The sequence below is a fragment of the Colobus angolensis genome, unplaced genomic scaffold (genome assembly GCF_000951035.1).
Source record: "Colobus angolensis palliatus isolate OR3802 unplaced genomic scaffold, Cang.pa_1.0 Scaffold13, whole genome shotgun sequence".
Lineage (NCBI taxonomy): Eukaryota > Metazoa > Chordata > Mammalia > Primates > Cercopithecidae > Colobus > Colobus angolensis.
Genome location: NW_012114252.1, coordinates 20,588,660 through 20,613,371, shown reverse-complemented (window position 1 = coordinate 20,613,371; position 24,712 = coordinate 20,588,660). Strand labels below are relative to the sequence as shown.

General features: G+C 47.9%; 1 protein-coding gene across 1 annotated transcript in view; it reads left to right on the top strand.

The window, feature by feature from the left end:
* Window positions 1-24,712, top strand: part of COL4A1 (collagen, type IV, alpha 1) — a 145,510-nt gene that overhangs the window by 102,042 nt on the left and 18,756 nt on the right. The window contains exons 23-43 of the mRNA XM_011933950.1: window positions 133-216; window positions 758-828; window positions 5,718-5,909; window positions 6,487-6,655; window positions 9,376-9,468; window positions 9,555-9,659; window positions 11,244-11,341; window positions 13,199-13,349; window positions 13,584-13,697; window positions 14,381-14,548; window positions 14,683-14,772; window positions 15,579-15,731; window positions 15,891-15,989; window positions 16,102-16,191; window positions 17,252-17,391; window positions 17,858-17,984; window positions 18,080-18,160; window positions 18,605-18,703; window positions 19,846-19,896; window positions 21,916-22,101; window positions 23,004-23,137. Of these exons, the coding sequence (XP_011789340.1) occupies window positions 133-216; window positions 758-828; window positions 5,718-5,909; window positions 6,487-6,655; window positions 9,376-9,468; window positions 9,555-9,659; window positions 11,244-11,341; window positions 13,199-13,349; window positions 13,584-13,697; window positions 14,381-14,548; window positions 14,683-14,772; window positions 15,579-15,731; window positions 15,891-15,989; window positions 16,102-16,191; window positions 17,252-17,391; window positions 17,858-17,984; window positions 18,080-18,160; window positions 18,605-18,703; window positions 19,846-19,896; window positions 21,916-22,101; window positions 23,004-23,137 (2,495 nt within the window). The remainder of the gene's footprint in view (window positions 1-132; window positions 217-757; window positions 829-5,717; window positions 5,910-6,486; window positions 6,656-9,375; window positions 9,469-9,554; window positions 9,660-11,243; window positions 11,342-13,198; window positions 13,350-13,583; window positions 13,698-14,380; window positions 14,549-14,682; window positions 14,773-15,578; window positions 15,732-15,890; window positions 15,990-16,101; window positions 16,192-17,251; window positions 17,392-17,857; window positions 17,985-18,079; window positions 18,161-18,604; window positions 18,704-19,845; window positions 19,897-21,915; window positions 22,102-23,003; window positions 23,138-24,712) is intronic.

Below are 24,712 nucleotides of genomic sequence, written 5' to 3'. Positions count from 1 at the left end.
TCAGTCACTGAGCAAACCTAAGTTTGAATGTAATATGTTAGTGACAGCCTTGCCTTTTTCTGTTCTCTCAGTGCACTGCAGAGACTTCTGGTCACATGTTACATGTAAGCACCTTTGTGTGTTCTTTTTTAGGTCAAAAAGGAGAGAGTTGCCTCATCTGTGATACAACCGGATATCGGGGGCCTCCCGGGCCACAGGGACCCCCAGGAGAAATAGGTAAGACCCACATGTGAAAAGGACCAGGTCAGAGTTTGCTTTGGTGTGTTGGCGTCTTTCTTGTGAAAGGGATTTCCCTCCATGAAAGGCCCGGTTTTCTGCAGCCAATCCTAGAGCACAATCAGAAGAATGCTGGGCCCCACTTCCAGGGTTTGTTCCCATTGCTGGGAATGATCAAGATGGCCTCATAAAGATTTCCTAATAAAAGGCAGCAGCATGATCATTCCCTCCGTGCCACACATTCTGTTATCTCACAAGCAGTGAACGGAATTTACGTTTTCCTTTAAGTGGTCCCTGGGTGTGTGGGCAGGAGAGCAGGGGAGGGGTGCTGGAAGCATTCCTGCTTCTGGGTGTACATGTGCGTTGGACCACATGTTCCCTTTCTAAGTCCATCTTGGGCATTTTAGTTATTACTCTCTTTGGATTATCCAAGCAATCATCCACTTCCTACACAGATTTTTATGCTGAGTCTTAAGAAAAGGTTTTAAGAAGTGTCTCATGGATGCTGTGTTGCTGTCTTTTTCCCTGTCTCTAATGAAAGGTTTCCCAGGACAGCCAGGGGCCAAGGGCGACAGAGGTTTGCCTGGCAGAGATGGTGTTGCAGGAGTGCCTGTGAGTAAACCTGTCTGAGTTCATGTACATATCAGAAGTTGCCACCAAGCACATCAGCAGAGTTGTGTCATTTTGCATTTGCAAGCGTAGCTTCTGCCTTGTGTGGGAGCTGCTAAGTGTTGCTGTGTCGAGCGCTCTGGAGGGACTCCATGTGGCCTCTGTCTCAGGGGGATGAGTAAGACTGTTACCTACAGCGCCCAAACCGCAGCCGCCTTTCTTCTCACCTGGTCAGTGTTTCTTTGGCTACTGCCGACCTGTGTTCAGGTGTGGCTGAACGGGAGTGCGTCCTTCCCGCAGGGTCTCTGGGATGTCCTGAAACAAATGGTGCCACAGGAGCCACCCCCGCGTAGCCACAGTGCAGAGCCGAAGTGCTGTCTTTCTGTGTTACCGGTGCTGGTAACATCACATCAGATCACCTAAAAGCTTGTTAGTCAGTAGGTTCAGCATCAATAGTTTCTATGGAAAGATCAAGGAAAGCAGATCTGTTTCCCTCTGGGGATTTGAAATATGTTTTTATTCTTCTTCTTACCGTTGAAAATTTCTGTTACAACATCTATTGTGTAGTTGCTTTTTCAAATCCATAAATGAAATATCTGGATCACATTGACACGAAACCTTTCAATGGGACAAGATACCAGCTTCTTCGCTTTTCTAGTTTGTTTTAAAAGAATCCATTAAATAGAAGAGCATAATAATAATCTTGAATTTTGAAGGACATTATTTTCTTGCATATAATCACTTCTGTTTCTGAAGCTTTTAAATCTCAAGCCATTGTTCCTCTCATACTTTCTTTGTCCTTCTGAGCTTTGCAAGCATGGACTGGTTTCCACAATTCCTTTCATTTCTTTTTTTCTTTTTGTAAGATATTGAAAGTCAGATTTCAGAATTACTCATTTCTGATGTAGCTCTTCAAACTTTTTAATTTTTAAAGATATTGCTGGAAGCTTCTACAAAAGAAAACCAGGGCAAAAGCAAGTTGAAATAGCAATGACCCAGCTGGAATTCAGCAATCGTTTTCTGCTTTTGAAGTTAGATCTTGGGCTTTTGCTCTGCAGAACTTCCCTGGTGCCTGGGGAGCTGAGTTAGAAGTTGCAATTGTCTAAAATATATCTAAATAAATTAGAAGTTCAAATAACTGGGCAGCCCTGACTGTAGTGGGGATCAAAGACCGAAGAACTTTGAAGGAAGCAGAAAGGACGTTTTTAACCTCTATCCACTGCCTCATCTGCTGGGTTTTCCTGGTAGACTTCCTGCCTCCACTCTGGCTGAAACGCAGTCCAGACAAGCCTAATAAAGATGGAGAAAGAGGAAGGAGGTGAGAAAGAAGCAATGTTGAGGAGAGATCATAATATAGAAGAAAAACATACAACCCAAATCCTACTCCTTACGCCTTCATCAGGAGCTGCTTTCTTTCCGTAGATGGAAAAAGTCTCTAAAAATAGATTTATGGGTAAATAATTCAATTGAGAAGTTAGTAATTTTCATTTTATTGAAAGATGTATTTGAAGCTCTGTGATTTAACTGGCTCAGAAATGTGGTTCTCTTATTTTGAATTTGGCTAGAAGCTAAAAAGAGATATCCACAAACCAGCACACACGAGAGTAGATTAAAATTTAAAAGTGGTGAAATGCTCTGAGCTTTCGTTTGACTTAGATAGCATTTCTGTGACGTTTCCTTTTGAAAGGCAAGTGTTTGATTTTTTGGGAAAGAATAATGGATCATGAAAGGCTGACTCCCTGAGCGGGTTGGTGATGCCCAGGTCGATCTGAGCAGGTTTCATGGTTCCTGGTCCCTGAGAGGATGAATCGAAACTAACACTCCCTGCCTTTTCCCACAGTGGCACCACTTTTTAGAGGCAGATAGCATAGGTGTCAGACTTTCTCCAATTAATGCAGCCAGTGCTACATTTTCCAGGCAGTATTTGATTCCTCGGCATTTATTTTCAAGGAGATGGATCAAAAGACCTTTGAACTACTTAGAATCAAGAAGTTCTGTAGCAAAGAGACCACATGAGATGTCCTAGGGTCACCAATGTCACTGTTTTGAAAACCCAGATTTCTCCCATAAATAGAATGATGGCAGGCAAGGTCATCATTGTTAAAATAAAAAAATTATATTTTCTCCCCCTAAGATCACAGTATTGAGGAGCTTTATATTTTTAGGCTGTGAATAATCACTATAAAATAATATTATGATGTTTCCAGGTTGAGAAAAATGTGTATTGGTTATAATTTCTTGCACTGGTATTTTTTAATTGATGAATATTGCCAGTTCAGTGTCTACTTCCTCCAGTATCTCTTTTCTTCTGGATGCCAAGGATACAAAGACAGGAAACCTTGGTCCTACCTTCAGAGCCCTAAAATACTAGTGGAGAGACAGCTCTGCAAATAGACTGTCCTAATGAAGCAAAGTGATTTACAGAATGAGGACCATACAATAGACCAGAAGGCAGCCCGCGCCCACAAGAAAGGCTGCATAGAGGAGGCTAATTTTAGCTGGGATTGAAAGATGCATTGGAGCTAATATTAACTCAGAGAAACAGTTTAGAAATCCCACAACACCTTTCAAGTAAATAACACATTTTCCATGACTCTCTGCTACAATTTCTGGCAGGTGGTTCATAGAAATAATTTGTTGCCTTTCCCGGGACACAGAGCAAATAGACTGGGTGTGTTCCACCTTTCCTGAGGAGATCCAAGTAAAGTGTCCCAGGTCATAAGGGGCATTAGAGCACGGGGCCGGCTCCAACCACAGTAGCCGTCCATGAGAAGCTTCTGCCATGACAGGAGTGTGCTGTGTCAGCACCATCTGATCTGGCAGCTGCTGGCCAGTGGTGGCTGTTGAGTCTTTGAAATGCAGTCACTGCTAGGTACGGTGGCTCACGCCTGTAATCTCAGCACTTTGGGAGGCCGAGGCGGGCGGATCACCTGAGGTCGGGAGTTCGAGACCAGCCTGACCAACATAGAGAAATCCTGTCTCTACTAAAAATACAAAATTAGCCGGGTGTGGTGACGCATGCCTGTCATCCCAGCTACTCGGAAGGCTGAGGCAGGAGAATCTCTTGAACCTGAGAGGCGGAAGTTGCAGTGAGCTGAGATGGCACCATTGCACTCCAGCCTGGGCAACAAGAGCAAAAATCCATCTCAACGAAGCAAAACAAAACAAACAAAAAACGAAAACAAATGTAGTCACTGGGATGGAGGAACTGCATTTTTTGTGTTGTTTAATTTAACTTTCCAAGTCATACTGAACAGCGCAGAGAGTTGCGGCATACTCTCTCTGTACTTTTGGAAGCCTGCTTGACAGGATTGGGCCAGGAGTCAGTGCATCGTGGTTGGCATGGAAGATGGAAATGGGAGGAAGAGCAGCTTCTCCCGTTCCTTAGCCTGTAATGTTTTAGCTCTTAGGAAGCAATTCAGGCAGGAAAGCAAGTCAGCCTCATTTAGGTTAGTCCCATATTTGCAGTTTGTTTGACTTTGAGCAGGACACAGAAGTCCTTCGAGCCTCACCTCTCCCGCTGTGTAATGGGCAGATTTTACTAACCCATACCTGACTCTCCTTAGCACTCCAGGGGCACAGGCATAAGATACAAGTTTTGCAGCTGGAAATGCATAAATGTGGATCCCAGTTCCAGCACTTTCTGGCTGGGTAGTCTTGGATCTATCACCTCACTTCTTTGAGTATCGGCTTCTTCTCTGCTACGTCCTGGTTTCCATGCTTTCCTTGCAGAGCTGCAATAAGGGTCAGAGATGCTATAGAAAGGGTCATAATGCCTAGTAGGCTGGTAAGCAATGCTCGCCATATGTTCATTCTAAAGATTGGGCAAATGTTGGTCTGTGCTTGGTCTACCAACTCCCTCCTTTGAGAAGCACATAGTATATGCACACACAGAAGCATATGCATGTGAGTGATTCATATATATCTAAGAACCTTTTGAAAGGAAGTTTATGAAAAAGAATTCACATTAAGTGAATTGTGCCAGAGTTAAAATTCTGCCAAGTCAACAGGGAGTTTGAAGATGCCTTTCTCAGGCCTAAGTGAACAAGTAAATGGGACAATTATTGGAAACCTTTTCTGTTTTTGTATGTGTGTGTGTGTGAAATCCAAGTCTCAGGATGCTGGAGGAGAAACCATTGGTGGGTGTGGGTGTTCTTTGCAGATTTAACTTTCCAGGAACAGAGCAATGTTCTAGTGTGAGTCTCTTGGGAAGGTCAGTTTGACTCTGCTGACTCGACATAACTTATCATAGAGCTGGCCCAGTGCCCACTCCAAGTTTCCTCTTTCACTGGTGCCCTGGAAGTCCTTATCTCTTCTAGAATTCTGGGCATGAGCATAAAAGGAAACTTGTTCAGTATTCACAGAAGTATTCAGCACTGGCCAGGAGGTGCTGACGGGTGGCTCACTGGACCCAGAAGCTGGAGAAAATGCTTCTGCGTGCCGGTGGAACTGAGGCAGCAGGCAGAGCTGAGGACAGCGATTGTGCTTTGAGTCTGTCCGTGACTGAAGCTGCACAATGAACCACACATCAGTCAGCACCTCCTGACAGGTGCTGCGTGTTCCTGTGAATGTTGAGCAGTTGTTAGGGAAAGAAAGCTCCCTGAGGAGAGCTGGGTGCCCCAAGCCACACTGTAACTCCCCCGGCCCCATCCAGGTCTCTGTTTGAAATACCTAATTAAGATAAGTGTTCTTCTTAAAAACACAAGAAGTGCGGCAGACCAGGGCTTTGTCACAGAGCTCCTGGCTTGCATCTGGAAAATGAATGATGAGGTGTGAATGCATGACCGTTTTCAAGAAGGCGGCTTCTTGATTCTGTGGTTGCCTGTGTTACAGTCACACTGGTGTGCTTCGTGGATGGGTCTTCTGTGGATCACAAGGCTTTGTTCTTACAGGGGCCTCAAGGTACACCAGGGCTGATAGGCCAGCCAGGAGCCAAGGGGGAGCCTGGTGAGATTTATTTCGACCTGCGGCTCAAAGGTGACAAAGGAGACCCAGGCTTTCCAGGACAGCCCGGCATGCCAGGGAGAGCAGGTTCTCCTGGAAGAGATGGCCATCCGGGTCTTCCTGGCCCCAAGGGCTCGCCGGTATGTTTATCTCCAGACTTTGAATGTGCATTTTACAATGTGGGTCTGCAAAGAATCAAGAAATGAGTAATTTGAATCATATCTATGTATTTCTATCTCCTTGATGATGGCACAGATGAACTTGTTTCATGGTTCATGGAACAACTTAAGTCTATAAACCTAGGCATCACCAGTTATTATTGACAAATAATTAGATGATAACAGATCAGCGTCTTCTGATGCATTTGGGGGAACTGAACAGATGTGTTTGTCTACCTTTTTGCTTTGGATGGGAGGTGAAATCTGAAGTTAATAGTATTCATGTCATTGTTTTCAAAAGATTCCAGGTATCAACATCTCGTTCTCTAAAGTCTCTCCCTAAGTAGATGAGGGAGGGATAATGCTCATCTAAGGAAGAAGAATGCTGGTTTCACTTATTAACTACAAGGTGGCCCTCCTGGGAGGGTAGATGAAGTAAATAAATAGTGTGAACTAGTTAACTCTAGTACTTATTGACCACAGATGTCAGAAGAATGTGATAAGGACAGGGTGTTGGTTTGTCTCTGATAACAGTGTCTTTTTCCTCTTCTCACATCAGGGTTCTGTAGGATTGAAAGGAGAGCGTGGCCCCCCTGGAGGAGTTGGATTCCCAGGCAGTCGTGGTGACACCGGCCCCCCTGGGCCTCCAGGATATGGTCCTACTGGTCCCATTGGTGACAAAGGACAAGCAGGCTTTCCTGGAGGCCCTGGGTCCCCAGGCCTGCCAGGTGAGGCCTGAGAAACTCCTGGTGCAGCATGAAGTTGTAAACTGAGGCTCGCGCAGGCACAGAGTCCCGGGGCTCGCATAGGCTGGGGCACACACTTGGCTTGGATTCTTCCAGGAGCTGGGGCAGGACCTGGGCAAGCCTTTAGCCTTTTGTGCCTTCCTTTCCTCATGTATGTGATGGGCCAGGTAATATGCAGGTTCTCCCTAAAAAGAACTTGGGTTTACAGTCCTCATAAGTAAGTATACAGCACGCACCGGCTAAAATCAGCCTTTACGTAGAAGTCACACCGAGGTCAATTCATTTTCCTCTCCTTACCCATTTGACTTTTCCCAATGAGCAGCCCATTTTCGCTTCTGTGTAGCCCGAGTGGTGTGATCTCCACCTCTTCACAGTAGGCAGATGCCTGTGAACGTATTTACAGAGGCCCCACAGCGCAATGGCGATTTCTTTCCATGGTGGTTTTAGTTGTCTGCTGTTTTCTCAGTGAATCACACATGAAGCTCTATGCTGAGCATTGACAAGATGTGGTCAAAACCACAGGTGTGGTCCCTGCCCTCTGGCACAGCCTGTTCAGAGGGTTTCCAGGGAACCCGTAGCAGGGATGAGTGTGGACTCCCTCGTCATTCTCCTCTCCCATGACTTGCTAATTTTCAGGGCCAGTGGGAGGTGGGTGTGGTGCTGGGCCTTGCACACAGCAGGTGCTAATAGTTTATTAGCTGACTGCGATTCCCAGTAGACATGGAGCACTCCTCGTGCTCCCATAATGAGAGCACAATCCCATAATGAGACGAGGAGAGGCCAGGAATGCCTTGTGTGTAGATGAGGGAAGTAAATGCACGTTGCTAGGAAACATTCAGAAACTTGTAAAAGTGAGTGAAAGGACTTAAAGTGATTAAAAATATGTAACTAGTAAACCTTAAAAAACAGTTATTTATAAAGTAGCTGGTACCAGGCATGGTGGCTCACGCCTGTAATCCTAGCACTTTGGGGGGCCAAGGTGGGCAGATCACCTGAGATCAGGAGTTCGAGACCAGCCTGGCCAACATGGCAAAACCCTGGCATCTGTAATCGCAGCTACTTGGGAGGCTGAGGCAGGAGAATTGCTAGAATCCAGGAGGCAGAGGTTGCAGTGAGCGACCATTGCAGCATCGCACCATTGCACTCCAGCCTGGACGACAGAGCAAGACACTGTCTCAAAAGCAAACAAACAAACAACACACACACACACACACACACACACACACACAGTCCAGTTCCTAAGCATTCCAGCATGGGAAATGTCAGCCAGCGTTTGATGGAAGCCCAGGTGTAGTGTGCTAACATAACTGTTGCTCTTACCCTTCTCCCTGCTGTGTAATCAGTGAGTCCTTAGCATCAAGTTCTGATGCCGTTGATGGCTGTTCTTTGTTTAGAAGGGTCCCAGAAATGTCTCTTTTATGACTCCGTTAGAGGTAGGGTGATACCAGGTTTGATGGAGGAGGACTTTGGTGAACCAGGCATAGGGACTTCTGATCACTTTCCCTTGGGTCTCTTGATTCCACAATCAACAAATCAAGTGCCGTCTTTGTGCTTGTGACATCTGCAGATTTTCGGAGCTGTCGAAGGGAATTAGCCTTTCTTTTGGCTTGAAAGTACCATCAGAGAAAGCAGCTGGAGTACTCACAAATACACACTAGCAGATGGGGAAGAAGGCTTCTGGGGAGGGGGACAGGGCTGTTGATCCTCTGCCCACAGCTGTAGGGATCCTTGGCCGTCTGGACCCAATTAGCTTCGAGATCAGAAAACAGACGTCTTTGATCTGCCAGAGCTGTGTTTAACTGTGGTGATCATAAAAGCCTGGCGCTCAGGGGTGTGTGTCACCGACAGCAGGTATTTCCTAGGGTCAGTCAGTTGGCGTTTCCCACAGTCTATAGCTAAAGAGTGTGCTGGCTGTTCTGGGGAGGCTCCACATAGCTTGAATCCTTACAAGGTATACGAAGATTCGGTGCATGCATTCTTGGAGGGGAACCCTTTGGTCCTTTCTTAACAGCAAAACCCTGACACTCCAGTGGCTCTCCTAGGTATGAGTGCCCAGGGGGCTGGGCCTGTGCTTCCTGGCTTGGGAGGAAGGATGGTTTTGCCTGTGCTGCTCAAGTGAACGCAGAGCTCTCCAGCTGCACCATTATGGATAATGAATCACTTGTAATCACTCACAGATCATGTTGTTTGGATAATTTACCACCAAATGAACGTAATTTAGGTCAACCTCAGAGCAACTTAGATTTTGGTAAATTGAGAGAGAACAGCAAAAGTATTTTGACTTTTTGAGACTGACTCACTAAGAAATCACCCAAAGTCATCTCACATGTTGTTGTTGTAGATTTTTCAGCTTCTTGTGACTCTTAATTGTGGACTCTTAAGGGATTCTTATGTCTAACAAACATCTTGGTCATTTTGGATATGCGTTTTGGGGAGAAGCGTAGCTCTCTGTGAAAGATCCTAGAGGCACCAGGGGAAGAAGTGGAGAACGCAGACAGAGGCTCTGCTCTCCGGGCACTCGTGGTCCTGGGTGGGATGTGGTACGCCGCCCACCCACTGCGTGTCCTTGCTCTGTTCCACGCAGCCCACCCACTGCGTGTCCTTGCTCTGTTCCACGCAGCCCACCCACTGCGTGTCCTCGCTCTGTTCCACGTGGTCCCCATTCCTTCATCTTTTGTCTTTGCTTTTTTTTTTTTTTCTAGGTCCAAAGGGTGAACCAGGAAAAGTTGTTCCTTTACCAGGCCCCCCTGGAGCAGAAGGACTGCCGGGGTCCCCAGGCTTCCCAGGTCCCCAAGGTACGGTTGGAATTCCAGCTCACTGGGACACCACAAGAGTTTCCTCACGTTTTTCTCACGCTGACCGTTGGTCTTTCTCACCACAGGAGACCGAGGCTTTCCTGGAACCCCAGGAAGGCCAGGCCTGCCAGGAGAGAAGGGTGCTGTGGGCCAGCCAGGAATTGGATTTCCAGGGCCCCCCGGCCCCAAAGGTAACCCTGCCAGACGGATGCAAGCCTTTGGTCTGCCTGTGACTTCCGTGAGAAAAGAGGAGGTGGTAGACATAAAAACACCACAGAAGCTGGTGACCGCTGTTCAGGGAGGCTTTCTGAAGAGCCCAAGCGGTGCTGAGCACAGCGATTTCAGGCGCTTCTATGCAATAGCTGACTTGTAGTGTAGAGTTTGGTTGGGAAGATGGGATGCTAAGGCTGTGCAAGCTGCATGGATACTGCCACCAACGGCGCCTGCTGAAACCCACCCTCCGGGTGTTTGCTTTTATCCGTGAGGAAGACTTGCAGTCCACCTGAACACAGCCGGGTGGATTGGGAGTTAGGGAAACACCCAGGGGGAGGTGCAGGGAGTTAGAGGGAGGGGGCTTTGCTCCGAGGGGAGGAGTCCTATGGGTGTTAGAGCTGTCACTTCCTGCTGAACACTGGAAGGAGGTAAGGAGGGAATTTCTTTTTTCCCTGCTTTTCACATTTCTTAAGTCTACTTGTCCTTCAGGTAGACTCTGATCAACACACTTGTCATCACATCCTTCTGTTCAGGACTGAGGAGAAGGTGCTGTGAGCACAAAAGGGATGTATTGTATAAGGAAGTTTGTCTTTGTACAACACACCATGCAGTCAAACTTAGGTTGAAATCTCCTCCAGGCTCCCAGGCTTCCTACCCAGCAGCTCCAGGCTCCATCCACCCTTATTGCTGTAGGCTGCTAGCTTGGAGAAAGGAGATGACAGCCCCTCTCCTCTGACAGCCATGCAATGCCCACCTACACCACGGCTGCTTCCCTCAGGCTGGGCGGGCAGCAGAGCGTCCGTGTTCAGGGCGGCCAGGTGCTGAGGCCTCGCCACACTCACGACTCCCTCACATTCCCCCATTGCCTCACGCAGTGCCTCCCTCACTAGAGGCCATGTGACATGGAGTTGCTTGGCTTTGTGGCAGAAAGGAGGACAGCCACTCGAGGCCACACCCTATCTGTGCAGCAGCCCTACAGGGGGTGTGATTCGGGCCTGTGCCATTGCAGACTTACAAATTACGGGACATCGGAGACCTCAGCGTTGCATACAAAGGGTCTGAACTAGTGGCTGGCCAGCTTCACGGCCCATCAGAGCTTCCAGGGCGGGGCACAGACAGTGGGCAGGTGTCCTTCAGTGACAGATCCTGTGGGATCTTGAAAAGTGGGCCTGCCTTATAGGCCCCTGGGGTCTGCATTTCTGATGAGATGATGGTGCCCCTGCCCCCCAAGCACACCTTGAGTAGATGAGTAAAAGTGCCCTTCTCATGGGCAGGTACGAAGGGGTTTGTTTTGTTTGGGGAGAGTAGGATGGGAAAAGTTTGAAGAGAACAGAAGGAGAGGAAAGGAGAGAGAAAGAGGAGGGCAGAGGTGCTGGAAGAGGCGACAACGCACCCGACGCCTCTGCCGGGCGGTCTCCCCTGGCCTCTTCCAGCCACCTCCGAAGGCCTCCACAGTTGACCTTCTCAGATCAAGTTGGCATATTTGGGCAAGACTGAAAGTGAAGAAAGTGGGGAACAGCGTTGTAATTGGAATGTTTTTTTTTTTAAACTCTTCAAAACAGGTGTTGACGGCTTACCTGGAGACGTGGGGCCTCCAGGGACTCCAGGTCGCCCGGGATTTAATGGCTTACCTGGGAACCCAGGTGTGCAGGGCCAGAAGGTGGGTGCCGAGCATTCCCTCGATGACCCTTCTCCCCCATCCTTGTTACTAGTTGGGCAGAAAAAACGCAGGTTATGAACCTCCCAGGACATGTTGGGCCAGCAGGTTTTTGTTTTTGATGAACTAGCATAGAATAGACAGTATCAGAGAACATAGCACGTGGAAGTGAGTATTTTGAGGGGAAACATTTGTTTTGATTTTACGAAACATTTGTTTCAATTTTATGAAATTGTATGACAGACATGTTCTTGCCTGTGTAAGCCAGAACTCAGGGTAAAATATGTTTCTTCCTGTGAGAAGTAGATGAACGCTGTTTGAAAGCCACCGTCCTGAAAGAAAGCATAGTCACCCAGGACCGTTTCTCAGCCTCAGCACCACTGGCATTCTGGGCTCAATAGTTCTTTTCTGTGGGGCCTACCCTGTGCCTTTGTAGTGCTTTTGGCAGGAGCAGCCCTCCCTCCACCCATGTGTCACCAAAAGAGCACCCTTCCACCCAGTCACAACTGAAAATACCTCCAGACATTGGCAAATGTCACTAGGGCGACCAGGTTGCCCAGCTTGAGAACTATTGGTACAGGGTGAAGTCAGGATTCTCCTTGCCCTCAAATATTCTGCTACCAACTTGCCTATACTTGAAATTCTGCTCAGCAAATGTGAGTGACTTTCCTTTCCTGTCCTGATTGTGAGGAACCGATGTGACACTGCTGGAAGGCATTGGTACCAAACATGAGAAAGGGCCAACAGCCATTGATAAACGTCGCCAGTGACGGACCCAGGTGGGGCCTGCTCCCTGTCCGTCAGGAGAGGGCAGGTGGGCACCACAGGGGCCACGCCTCTGGGATCCCAGGGCAGGTTTCTTCCCAAGAAATACCTGACAGCAGGGTGCCCTCCTCTGGTGGCTGAGGCTGAAGAGAAACCTTTGGGCCTTTGTTTTTGTACAACCCTCCACCAGCTTCCCCTGATAACCTACGTTGCATTTGAACATTTAGTCAACCACAGCAGCATGTGGATCATCTTAAACTTAGTGCAAGACTCGGGAGTTAGTACATGCCTAATGGAATGGGAATGAAAGATTTAATTTATGATTTAAGATACCGTGCTTCTTCAAGAATCCCCTTGATGGAGTTCATTCCATTTTGAAAATTTCCTTCTGGGATGTGTAGAGAAGTTACCACTGCCCACTAATGTCCAAATCCTCCCTCTCTGGAAATGTCATTTGCAGACAGGGGACACCAGTGAAGTACTGTGATATCATGGCCACCTGCTTGCTTTAGAGCCTTACATCTGTGCCTGATCCAGGCTGTTTCCAAGGCACCCTCGCCCTTTATTTTAATCATCTGTATCTATCAAAGCCCAGTGAGTCATGCCATAGTTTAAAATGCTTAATTTACCATGAAACTTTCATTAATCCAAAAAAACTAAATAACTGGTGTCCATGCTAGCCCTGGAACCTTGCCATCTCTTAGGAAGAACTCCACTAACTACTCACAAATCATATTTGGCATTTTACTGGTTACTTAGGGTCAGTGCTTTGTCACAGGCACCAGCCTGCAGAGTTGAGGGGACAAGCTCAGGTCAGAAGACTTGAGAAGAATGTCATTTATCCATGGGGAACGTTGCTTTTTGTCCTTTGTAAAGTGAAAACAATTTAAGTTACTCACCTACAGGGCTTGTGGTGAGATTGAAAAGATGTGATAGGTATGAGGAAGCTTTGCAAATGCTTGAAAAGGGTTGAACAGATAATATTCTTACTAAATGCATTGGCAGTATCTATTAAGTCTTCACTTATGCTATTGGTTTGATAAAAATACTGACTTTGCAAATCAATTTGCTTCTCTGTGCTTTGGGGATTTTCAGGGAGAGCCTGGAGTTGGTCTACCGGGACTCAAAGGTTTGCCAGGTCTTCCCGGCATTCCGGGCACACCCGGGGAGAAGGGGAGCGTTGGGGTACCAGGCGTTCCTGGAGAACACGGAGCGATCGGACCCCCTGGGCTTCAGGGGATCAGAGGTAACTTCCTGCAGATCATCCTGGACGGTTTCAAGGATGGGATGTGCTTACTTTTGCCTTCCCAGAGCTCCTACCGTGTATATTTGATATGTATTTATTGAACGAATGATGCAAATCCTGGAGGCCTAGAGCTCCTGGCTTTCTGTTGCTGGGGCCATTTGTGTGCGTGGGTCTCCTATGCCGGGAAACATGCCACTGCTCCTGCACAGCTTATTCTCAGTTTTTCTTCTCCAGGTGAACCGGGGCCTCCTGGATTGCCAGGCTCCGTGGGGTCTCCAGGAGTTCCAGGAATTGGCCCCCCTGGAGCTAGGGGCCCCCCTGGAGGACAGGGACCACCGGGGTTGTCGGGTGAGTGACATGCTTCTAGAATTATCCCTTCCCAAAAGCATGCTTTCCTGAAGCATGGGAGATGAGGCTGGGGTTTCTATGAAGGGAAGCTTAGCACAAGGTGTGAGATAAAAAGAGAAAAAAATAAAACTCCAGTTTGTGAAAATAGGTTTGATTGTTTGCTTAAATGTAGTCCCAGATTTTTTTTCCCACCCACTGAGATTATGTGCCAAAGAGACCTTTCCTTTATTGTATACTCAATCACGTTTTACATTTCATTCTAACTGATGTCTCTATATTATCTTTCCATAGGAGGGTTAATTAGTTGTGGATAATTTAATTGAGTCCATATCTAGAACCTACCTTTGCCTTTGATGGTAATAATCATAGAATTAAGGTGGTGCATGGAAATTAGAGTAAAACTAGCCCGAGTCCTAAATACCGTGGCAAGGCAGTGGTGGTGCTTAGGGTGGCGTTGCTGACTCTCAGTGACAGGAGAGGGAGGTGCTTTTCTTTTAGAACAAGAGCCGTTTGATTATCCTGATGACCCCATACACCGACACCTAACAGATGATCCATTCAAGCCCCCAGTGTGGGCATGTTCATGTGCTTTCTGCAGAAAGTCAGAGTTAAACAGAGCACTGTACATTGTAGATCGTTCTGTAAATTCTGCTAAAAGTTATTTGCGTTTCACCCAACTGCAGGCCCTCCTGGAATAAAAGGAGAGAAGGGTTTCCCCGGATTCCCCGGACTGGACATGCCAGGCCCTAAAGGAGATAAAGGGTCTCAAGGACTTCCTGGCGTAACAGGACAGTCAGGGCTCCCTGGCCTTCCTGGACAGCAGGGGTCTCCTGGGATTCCTGGGTTTCCAGGTAAGTGATTTTTGAACTTCTGCCTGGATCCGTCATGAGGACATGGGCCTCACCTTATTCTTTTTATGACTCTTAGCATTTACCGTCAGCGTTCAAAGCGAGGAAGTGTTCACAGTCCTTTCCTTTGGCCACAGGTTCCAAGGGAGAAATGGGCGTCATGGGGACCCCCGGGCAGCCGGGCTCACCGGGACCAGTGGGTGTTCCGGGATTACCGGGTGAAAAAGGTAGGGGAGCTGATAACCCTAGAAGCTCATCTTGTGTCTATTTTTTGATGTCACTTGGGAAATTCCCAGGTTGTCATAGATCATATTTCACTTTAAGAGGCCCACAAAAGAAGTGAAGAACATCAAGCCAAAGGCTAGGAGACCCCCTTCTTCCAGTAGGATTCCTGGTGCTCAGTGCACATGGGGTTGAAACTGTGCTTGGCCAAGCAAATCAGAAAGAAATGGGGCCTTCCTTCTTGGCACAGATGAGATTCTTCTTGTGAGAAATGGTGGCATCTTCAGCCATGCCAAGACACAGGGACCGAGTCCTTAGACTCAGATGACCAACCTGCACGAGTTTACAAGGCTTCGTCTTTATTTCTTATCTTGTTGTTTGAGGTTGGTCCAAAATAATGTCTTTTAAAAAGAAATACTGCAAATATGACAGATGAAAAGGTCGTTTGTTTAGTAGAATGATAACATTCCTGTTCTATTATTTTGTATAGAACTGAGGGGCACTATGAATAAGAGTGGTAAAGATATGTAGGAAGGAGAGAAATGTAAATTATCTGAATCTGAAAGCCAAGTCACAAGCATTAGAGTTATTAGCGAATAATGAATTGTAGAAAATGGCTTTTTACTGCTCCTTTACCTGGGGTTGGATTCTTCTGTGTCTCAGACACTGGCCATTAATGCCATTTTGGACACGTTATTAGTGCTTTGTAGCCTCTTTGTCAGCTACTCTCCCAGTCAACAAGAATGTAAGCCTTATGAGCATCTCTGCAACACTGGCCCAGGCTCACCAGTGCCTTCTCTTTCCTCTGCAGGGGACCATGGCTTTCCGGGCTCCTCAGGACCCAGGGGAGACCCTGGCCTGAAAGGTGATAAGGGGGATGTCGGTCTCCCTGGCAAGCCTGGCTCCATGGATAAGGTGGACATGGGCAGCATGAAGGGCCAGAAGGGAGACCAAGGAGAGAAAGGCAAGTCCGGGAAGGCTTTTCATGGCCAAGCTCAGAAGCACAATGTGTCTCTCCTGGGTTATCGGGTCCCCCATAAATAATACCAAAGCAACCTGTGTTTCTGCAGCAACTTGCTTGCAAGCAAATGCAGGTTGTTGCTATTTTCTTCTCTGATTGTAGGACAAATTGGGCCAATTGGTGAGAAAGGATCCCGAGGAGACCCTGGGACCCCAGGAGTGCCTGGAAAGGATGGGCAGGCAGGACAGCCTGGGCAGCCAGGTACGGTGTGGAGCTCTGGTCCCCAGTGTGGCAAGGGCTCGGGATGAGGCCTGTGTTCGCCAGCTCCCTCTGTAGATGTCAGCCTGCCATATTGCTTTCTTCATGGTTCTAGGACCGAAAGGTGATCCAGGGATAAGTGGAACCCCAGGTGCTCCAGGACTTCCGGGACCAAAAGGATCTGTTGGTGGAATGGGCTTGCCAGGTAAACTGGATTTAGAAGAGGGTTCTCTAGCATGTGTGCCTGTGGTATTGGTAGGGCATGTCTATAGAATGAGATCCTCTTCACTGAGACGGGCAGAATCCAGGCAGATGTGTCTTTCACACGAATTCGCTTCCTCAGCTCTGAATGGTCTCCCGCTCAGGGATGGATGGCATTTGGCTGACAGTGTGGCCATTGCTAAGAAAACTCGCCATCTAATGTAATAAAACATGGGCTGTATACAGCCAACTTTTGATGATCTCTAAGTGACCATCCCCTTGGCTAGGACCCTAGGAGACGTTGGCTTCTCCATCCAGGCTTCTCAGCCTGAGTAGCTCATAGCTCCAGAGCCCTTTGTGTTAGTTCAGAAGGATTCTCTGGACTCCTCTGCTCCAAGCCTGGACTAGTCTTAATGCTTTGCCATCAGTGTCTATTGCAGTGAGAGCAGCCGGGAAGAGGAGGCGAGTGAGGGAAGGGCTGGGTGGTGATGGTCCTCAGAGCTCACTCAGAAAGGAGGAGAGTTCAGGTGGGAAGCACATCTTTCCGTCTCCTCCTGAGTCTTGATCAGGTGCTGTTATCACTTTCATTAAAATATAGGCATCTAGGTTGCTGGTCATGCCTATGTGTGAATAAGCTTGGCTATCAACATGCATCACAGAACCGAGTGTGCACGGACTCCGGCCTGCCTGCCTCATGGTCCCTGTGATGTCTGGCTGATGAGAGCTGGCTGTGTAATAAAGAACATAAGATAGATTTTTATTCTGTTGAGAAAGTAAATATTCTAGGTAGTTAACGTATTTCTTCCATCTTATAACATGATGGTCTTAAAGGACAGGAGAGACATTTCCTAGCGTGGCTCTGATGTGATCTGGGTGACTGACATGTGCTGGGTCATGAGCCGATTGATACATGAGGGATTTGTGTTCTTGTGTCTCATTCTTGACTGGCTGTGGGGGATTCACGTTCTTGTATCTCATTCTTGGCTGACTGTGGAAGTGCTTTTTCATTTGTAACACCAGCACTAGCTAAGCCCAAGTTTAGTTTCAGTTGTTTGTGTTTCTAGGAACACCTGGAGAGAAAGGTGTGCCTGGCATCCCTGGCCCACAAGGTTCACCTGGCTTACCTGGAGAAAAAGGTGCAAAAGGAGCGAAAGGGCAGGCAGGCCCACCCGGCATAGGCATCCCAGGGCTGCCTGGTGAAAAGGTAACCAGCACTCTGCATGGAAAGGTCCCCTTCTCGCAGCTCAGTGGAGATGGTGTCTGAGAAATGCTCAGGAAATATCTCAGCACACTCAGTGAGCCATAACACAAAGGGATTCCCGCAAGGCAGCACAGGCTGCCTCTCCTTCCCCTTGTGTTCACTACCTCTCCCCCAAGGAAGAATCTAGAAACTGGTGAGATGCTAAGGTGGGAGACAGCTGTCACTGGGATAAAACAGAGGATGGAGGGCAAAGAGGGATGGCAAGTAGAAAGCAGGTGGTTGGCTCTGCTGTGCTTAAGTTTTCCTCTCCATTCAGAAGTGGACTTCGATTCTTTGACGAGAAATCTGGAAATGGAGTTTTGCAATGCAATATTCATTGCACCAAAATGTATACCATTATCTATAATATGCCTACAGATGCATGCCCATGGACAGATGTAAAGTTAATATGCCTGACTTTTACTTGCAGGGAGATCAAGGGATAGCGGGTTTCCCAGGAAGCCCTGGAGAGAAGGGAGAAAAAGGAAGCATTGGGATCCCAGGAATGCCAGGGTCCCCAGGCCTTAAAGGGTCTCCTGGGAGTGTTGGCTATCCAGGTAGGTGAGCGGGGCTTCTCTTGGACTTGGGGATCTAAAAAATCAAAGAAAAGCCCAGACTTATGGATACTCTGGTGTTTTGTTTTTTTCTTTAGGGAGCCCTGGGCTGCCTGGAGAAAAAGGTGACAAAGGCCTCCCAGGATTGGATGGCATCCCTGGTGTCAAAGGAGAAGCAGGTAGAGGGGCCTCTCCGGGACACAGCCCGGCACACAGAGAGGAGTGGCCGGGGGATGGGAGGCCCCGAGGGGTTCCCATCACAGATGGGGAGCAGGGAGGCCAACTCTCCTGTCTCCCACTTTCAGATGGGAAAACAGTCTAGTGCAGGTTACGGGGTCTTTCTGAGGTCTTGTCACTAGCAGGATCTAGGACTGAAATCTCCAAACTGTGTTTGTGGCTGTCACGGAGTTTTTGTCACCAGCTTTTGAGGGTCAGGGTTTGGTGGTGTTGCTGAAAGCGTGCAGGGTCCTTTCTGAAGGGAAGTCAGAACTGACCTCAGGAAAACCAGGTGTGCTTGGGAGGGAACGGCTTCCTTAAAGGATGTCAGCAAAGGACCATTTGGTGTGGCAACTAGGGTGCTGTGAGAGGTTGTGCAGGTGTCTGATGTGACTTTTCTCTTTGAGGTCTTCCTGGGACGCCTGGCCCCACAGGCCCAGCTGGCCAGAAAGGGGAGCCAGGCAGTGACGGAATCCCGGGGTCAGCAGGAGAGAAGGGTGAACCAGGTATGGTCTAATGCCCCATTCCCTATCAGAATCAGCAGCGTGCACTCCCAGAGACCTGCAGACTGCCTGTGTTCAGTGGACAGAGCGGGACACAGAGCACCCCCTAGACTGCCCATCCCTGCAACTGTTTAAACACTGATGTGGACGTGCAGAGTAGAGTGGGATGAGAGGAGGGGAAGAAGGGAAGGAGGATTTATTATCTCATAAATACTTAGGGCATCTTCCCCTGAAATAACCTGAGCTCTCAGTGGTGAGTCAGAGACACACAAAATACCTGCTGTCAGAACACTTGCCATTTCCCTTGTGGTTACGATGACAAAACAAAGCAAAGCAAAACAAAACTCTTTTCTCTGCCCAGCATTTCCCCATTTGAGGGGGAACGGTTGGAAATATGGGTTGGCCCCTGAGTCTGCTCCTGTCACAGATGGGCCTTAACTTGGCCATCACTTGGACAAAAGTGCAGGTGTGATGATGACAATCACATACACAGTAATATTCATATTTAATGCAAGAGAGAGATAAACACACCATTTGAAGCAGGTTACCCCTGAGTTGGGGGGAGGCACTGGGAAGACCACGAAGAGCTTCCACAGCTATCGGTTCTGGCCTCTTTCTTAAGTTCATTTTTTTTATTCCATAACTTTATATTACATACATTCGTTTTTCTATACAAACAATTCATAAACATACCCCTGCACTCCTTTCCCCCCGTTTGAATCTTCCCTCAAGCCCTTTGCTGACATCTGTCACCTCCCCAGCATCTGCTGCCCCAGATCTCTTTGGCTCTCCCCACCTCCCTGAGAATAGCAGTTAGCTGGATGGTTGTCTGAGAATCCCATTTGCTCATCTCCAGACGGCAGCAGGAAACAAATACTCATTTGTACAGATCGTTTCTGCTAAATGCCATGATGGTTCTGAGCTGAAAGGTACTTAGGAAAAAGTACTAAATTAGGAACATCCAGTCAAGGGTATCTTATAATGACTGTAGGAATATCATTTTATTACAAGGGTGCAATTAACTCATATCTATGTAGTCCACAAATACACATAGTATTATTGCAGAGTTGATAGTGCTTTGTGTTGGACCTGCTGATGGATTGTTGAAGTAAAGAGAAACATTGCATTTTACCCTCATCTTATAGGTCTACCAGGAAGAGGATTCCCAGGGTTTCCAGGGGCCAAAGGAGACAAAGGTAATCTTTGCTCACTGGGCTCTTCCTTTTCAACCAACCGCTGCTGCCTGATGCAGCAGAACAAGGGGCAGTGTCTTCAGGATGAAGCCCCATCCTTGCTGGCCAGGCAGCAACTGGATGCAGGACGGGCGCTGGGCCCAGAGGGCAATGCCTGCAAGACACGTGTGGTTCCCCTCTAATTAATGGCTCAAAATGGCGTGCGGTACACTCAGGATCAGAATTATCTTTTACTTGGACTAATTTCATAAATATCCAGCAGAGAGGGGAAACCCCTATCATTTCTATTCCTAGAAGGTCATCAGAATATTGAAATTCTGACTTTCTAGAACTAGTTATACTTATGTGAATGCAGGACAGTGTGTAGCACATGCCATTAGACAAAAACATGCCCTGCGCAGCCATGATGTGCTCAGTACTAAGTGCAACTGAGAGTTGGCCAGGAGCTTGGGAAGTCAGTCTCTTCTCAGAGAGCTGAGCTTTTCATGGGAAAGCAAGGGGGACACAGAAAATACAAGGCACGTGAGCCGCACGACACGGAACAGAAGCCACAGGTGGCCGCAGCCAGGAGCTCACACACAGCATCCGTGGGCAGGCTTATGGCGGGTGTCTGGGCTGGCTGAGTGATCCCACTCAGTGGGAGGATTCAGAAAGCCCTGGAAGGCCTTGGACTTCAGCTGAGAAGGAGCAGGGGCACGGAGGTGCTGCTCCTCCCAGCCCCTGGTTCTCCCCGAGACCAGCCCAGAGTGTTTCCTTGGCAGGGGTGTGGTCTGACACTGGGAACCCCTGGGTTGAGAAGGATGAACTGGTGCCGGGTGGGCTGCTTTGGGAATGGACACTTCCCTGTCCCTTAACTCACAGACTCCCTCAAACACAGAGCCCTGCAAACGCACCTGCTCAAGGGGTTGCTGTGGGCTGTTCCTGCCCTGCCTTTCCTACCTTGCCATGCAGTTCTGCACACTCCATCCGACGTGCTGCACTGCCCTTGCACAAACTCTACACATGCGATCCTGTACGCTCTGTCCGACATGCCGCGCTGCCCTTGCGCAAACTCTACACAGCACGTTGCGTTGTCCACTCACTGCTGTGTGAAATATCAGGGAGAATCCCCAGGAGAAGAGAATCCCAAATGACCACTTTAGGTCTTGACCCTATTTCATTCCCTTTTCCTTTGTTCTTGAAATAACCTGAGAATTTGGGCATTTTTATGGGTAAAATTTGGAAAATAAGTTTAAAACTAAACATGGACTTTTTTCCTACAAGCTGTTACTTTTTAATTTTCTAAACCTGCTCTAGTGAGGTTTACAAATATTTGAAGTGTACAGTTTGATAAGGCTGACATAGGTCTACACCCCTGAAAACATCCCCACATTCTAGGTAACAAGCACAACCGTCCCCCAAAAGTCTCCTCTGTGGCTTCATAATCCCCCCCTCCCGCCCTCTCCCCAGTCCCCAAGCAACCGTCCATCTGCCTTCTGGTCCTCTAGGTGAGTTGGCATTTTCTGGCAGTTTACAAAAATAAAACCATGCACTTTGCAGTCTTTTCAGCCTGACTACTCTCCCAGGACATAATTAGTTTGAGATGCAGCCCCGTGGTTGCTCACTTCTTCTTATGACTGAGTAGTGTCCCCCTGTGTGGATATAACACGATTGGCTTGTCCAGTCCTTTCATCTGCTGATGGAGTGAGGCTTTCGTTTAGCAGTGCAGTTGCTGCAGATGTCTCTAAACACAATTCAGATGCCTTTGCCGTGGAGAACGTCGTTTAAGAAGTATAAAAATGGTAGCCGGGTTCCTAGCATTCCAAGCTCTTTTTCCAGCCAGGCCATGGTCGGATTCTAGTATGTTATTAAAGAGAAGGAGGGATCAGAGCCCTTGCTGCAGTTTCCCCTGGTGCCCCTGGAAGCCCTCTCTGAGGGGTACCTGCAGGATGAGGCACGCCTCATCCCATCCTGCCGTCCACGCTGGAGATTACTGTTCTGCTGCTGCGTTTCCCATCACCTCAAACTGTTTTTCTTGTTTAGGTTCAAAGGGTGAGGTGGGTTTCCCAGGATTAGCTGGGAGCCCAGGAATTCCTGGATCCAAAGGAGAGCAAGGATTCATGGGTCCTCCAGGGCCCCAGGGACAGCCAGGGTTACCAGGATCCCCAGGCCGTGCCACGGAGGGGCCCAAAGGAGACCGTGGACCTCAGGGCCAGCCTGGCTTGCCAGGTAAGGGCATCTCACCAGGGGCCAGGGCTGGGGACTGGGACAGAATTCACAAAAGGAAATAGTGTAAACGAAATAGTTAAATGAAATAGTTAAACGAAATAGTTAAATTCTCAACTGAGCTTTTTTATTTAGAAGGCTGCAGCATTTATTACAGCTTGAAATTGTGTTTGGCCTCCATCAAGTCAAAGCTTTTCTTGTATCCTTTCTGTCAAGGAATTTAAGTAATTAGGGAGATGCAAGAAAGGAAATGATTGGACAAGCCTGGACACATGTCCCATCTGTGGCATTTGACTTAAGCCAGCGCAGCACTTGGGCCCACTTGTGGGTTCTAACGAAGACCCCTGTAGGGGTAGCACAGGTGCCCGGCACCACTGACCACGGGCCGTTTTGGACATGGAGCCACTGGCATTTCTATGTCTATCCGTCCTCCCTCGCTCCCTCGCTCCCTCCCTCCCTCGCTCCCTCGCTCCCTCCCTCCCTTCCTTCCCTCCCTTCCTTCCTTCCTTCCTTCCTTCCCAGACCTGCCTCAATTTCTGTCTCAAGGGTTCATGCTGTTAGTCCAGTGTTGTATCAGAGACAGTGTTATTTCTATTCCCTCCCTCCCTCCCTCCCTTCCTTCCTTCCCAGACCTGCCTCAATTTCTGTCTCAAGGGTTCACACTGTTGGTCCAGTGTTGTATCAGAGACAGTGTTATTTCTATTTCCTCCCTCCCTCGCTCCCTCCCTCCCTTCCTTCCTTCCTCCCTTCCTGGACCTGCCTCGATTTCCGTCTCAAGGGTTCTCATTGTTGGTCCAGTGCTGTATCAGCAAGGGGCCCGTGGGTGGCAGTATTGATAGCACCACAGCCCAGGGACACTTGTGCATATTTAACCCCAAATATGTGGCTTTCTTCTCTTCCATTAGGACTTCCGGGACCCATGGGGCCTCCAGGGCTTCCTGGGATTGATGGAGTTAAAGGTGACAAAGGAAATCCAGGCTGGCCAGGAGCACCCGGTGTCCCAGGGCCCAAGGGAGACCCAGGATTCCAGGGCATGCCTGTGAGTTATCAATTTGTAGATTTTTATTTTTAAAGGAGTATTTTCTGGCCACAAGTATTCATATGTGTCTGTGTGTATGTATTGTGTGTATGTGTATATATATGTGTGTGTGTGTGAGTGTGTGTGTTACACTCCCACATCCCCTCTAAATCAGTTCTTTCTTTCTTTCTTGCCAGTAACCCACATCTTTATTGGCATCAGAGCAGGAAACTATTGTAACATTTTTTTTACAAACCAGTTTTCCAAGAACCATAAAAGGGAAATGTTATACTGCTGGAAATTATGGCTCAATGCCTAAATTTAAGACCTATTTACAAACTCAATGTAAAAAACAAGCCAGTGTCGTTTTGCAAAGAACAATTCTGTAAAACTAGCCCAGCCATCTCTTAGGATTGGCAGGAGTACTGGGAATTGCAGTTGAACAGTTCAAGTCATAAAAGATAACCAGCAATATCCCATCTTTCTTTACTGACCTGATCCAGATACAGAGTCTAAGTGGTGACTTAGACAAGGCTTCAGAGGAGCACATCTCAGGGTGCAATAAGCGACCAGTAGCCGTTTGTGTTTGTGTGTGTGTGTGTGTGTGTGTGTGTGTGATGTCACTTTGGCTCTTTGCTACCCCTGAATATGTAGCCCTTCTTAGTGGTGGTCATGGATCTTTGGTTTGATTTTTAGCTTAACCACATCCATGGCTAAAGAATTGTGTTTACGTGGCTCGCTCATTCAAATAGCCGGATTAGCAGAGCTTTATTCTCTGTCTCTGTCTCTCTGTTTTCTCTCTCTGTCTCCATCTGTCTGTCTGTCTTTCTCTCTCTAACACACATTAGGAGAAAGAGAGAGTGCGTCAGGGGAGATGGGGAGCGGGAGGGATTTGAGACAGACCTCTGCAGTTATGTCGGAGCAAACGAGGTTCTTCTGTAAGTCAACACATGTTCTCCCTTCAAGGGAGAACTTTGAACTGCTCATCGGCAGCAGAGACATATCTTAGAGTCGTCAGACTGCTTTCTCAAGGATGGATACAGAATAGCTAAACTTGCTAGGTGCAAAACAATCTGTGGTGCCGATTTACTTCTGAATCAGTCAGTCATGAAATGCTTATGAATAATTACACAGAACTGGCTAGAAGGAGTCGCAATCGTCATGTTTCTCCACTCCCTGTCCTCAAAGCTGTGTGCATATCTCCGCAGTGTAGCGAATATGTATGTGAATGTATTTTCGGGCCCTTACTGCTATACTGCAGTTTTCCAGTAACGTCAGTATAGGTAATTTGTCAAATATTCATGTACTCCCACTTTTATTCCTCAGTAACATAGAAATACACCCCATTCCCGGCTGGGCCTGGTAGCTCACGCCTGTGGTCCTAGCACTTTGAGAGGCCGAGGTGGACAGATCACCTGAGGTGAAGAGTTCGAGACCAGCCTGGCCAACATGGCAAAACCCTGTTTCTACTAAAAATACAAAAGTTAGCATGGTGGCTCATGCCTGTAATCCCAGCCACTTGGAAGGCTGAAGCAGGAGAATTGCTTGAACCCAGGAGGCAGAGATTGAAGTGAGCTAAAATGGCGCCACTGCACT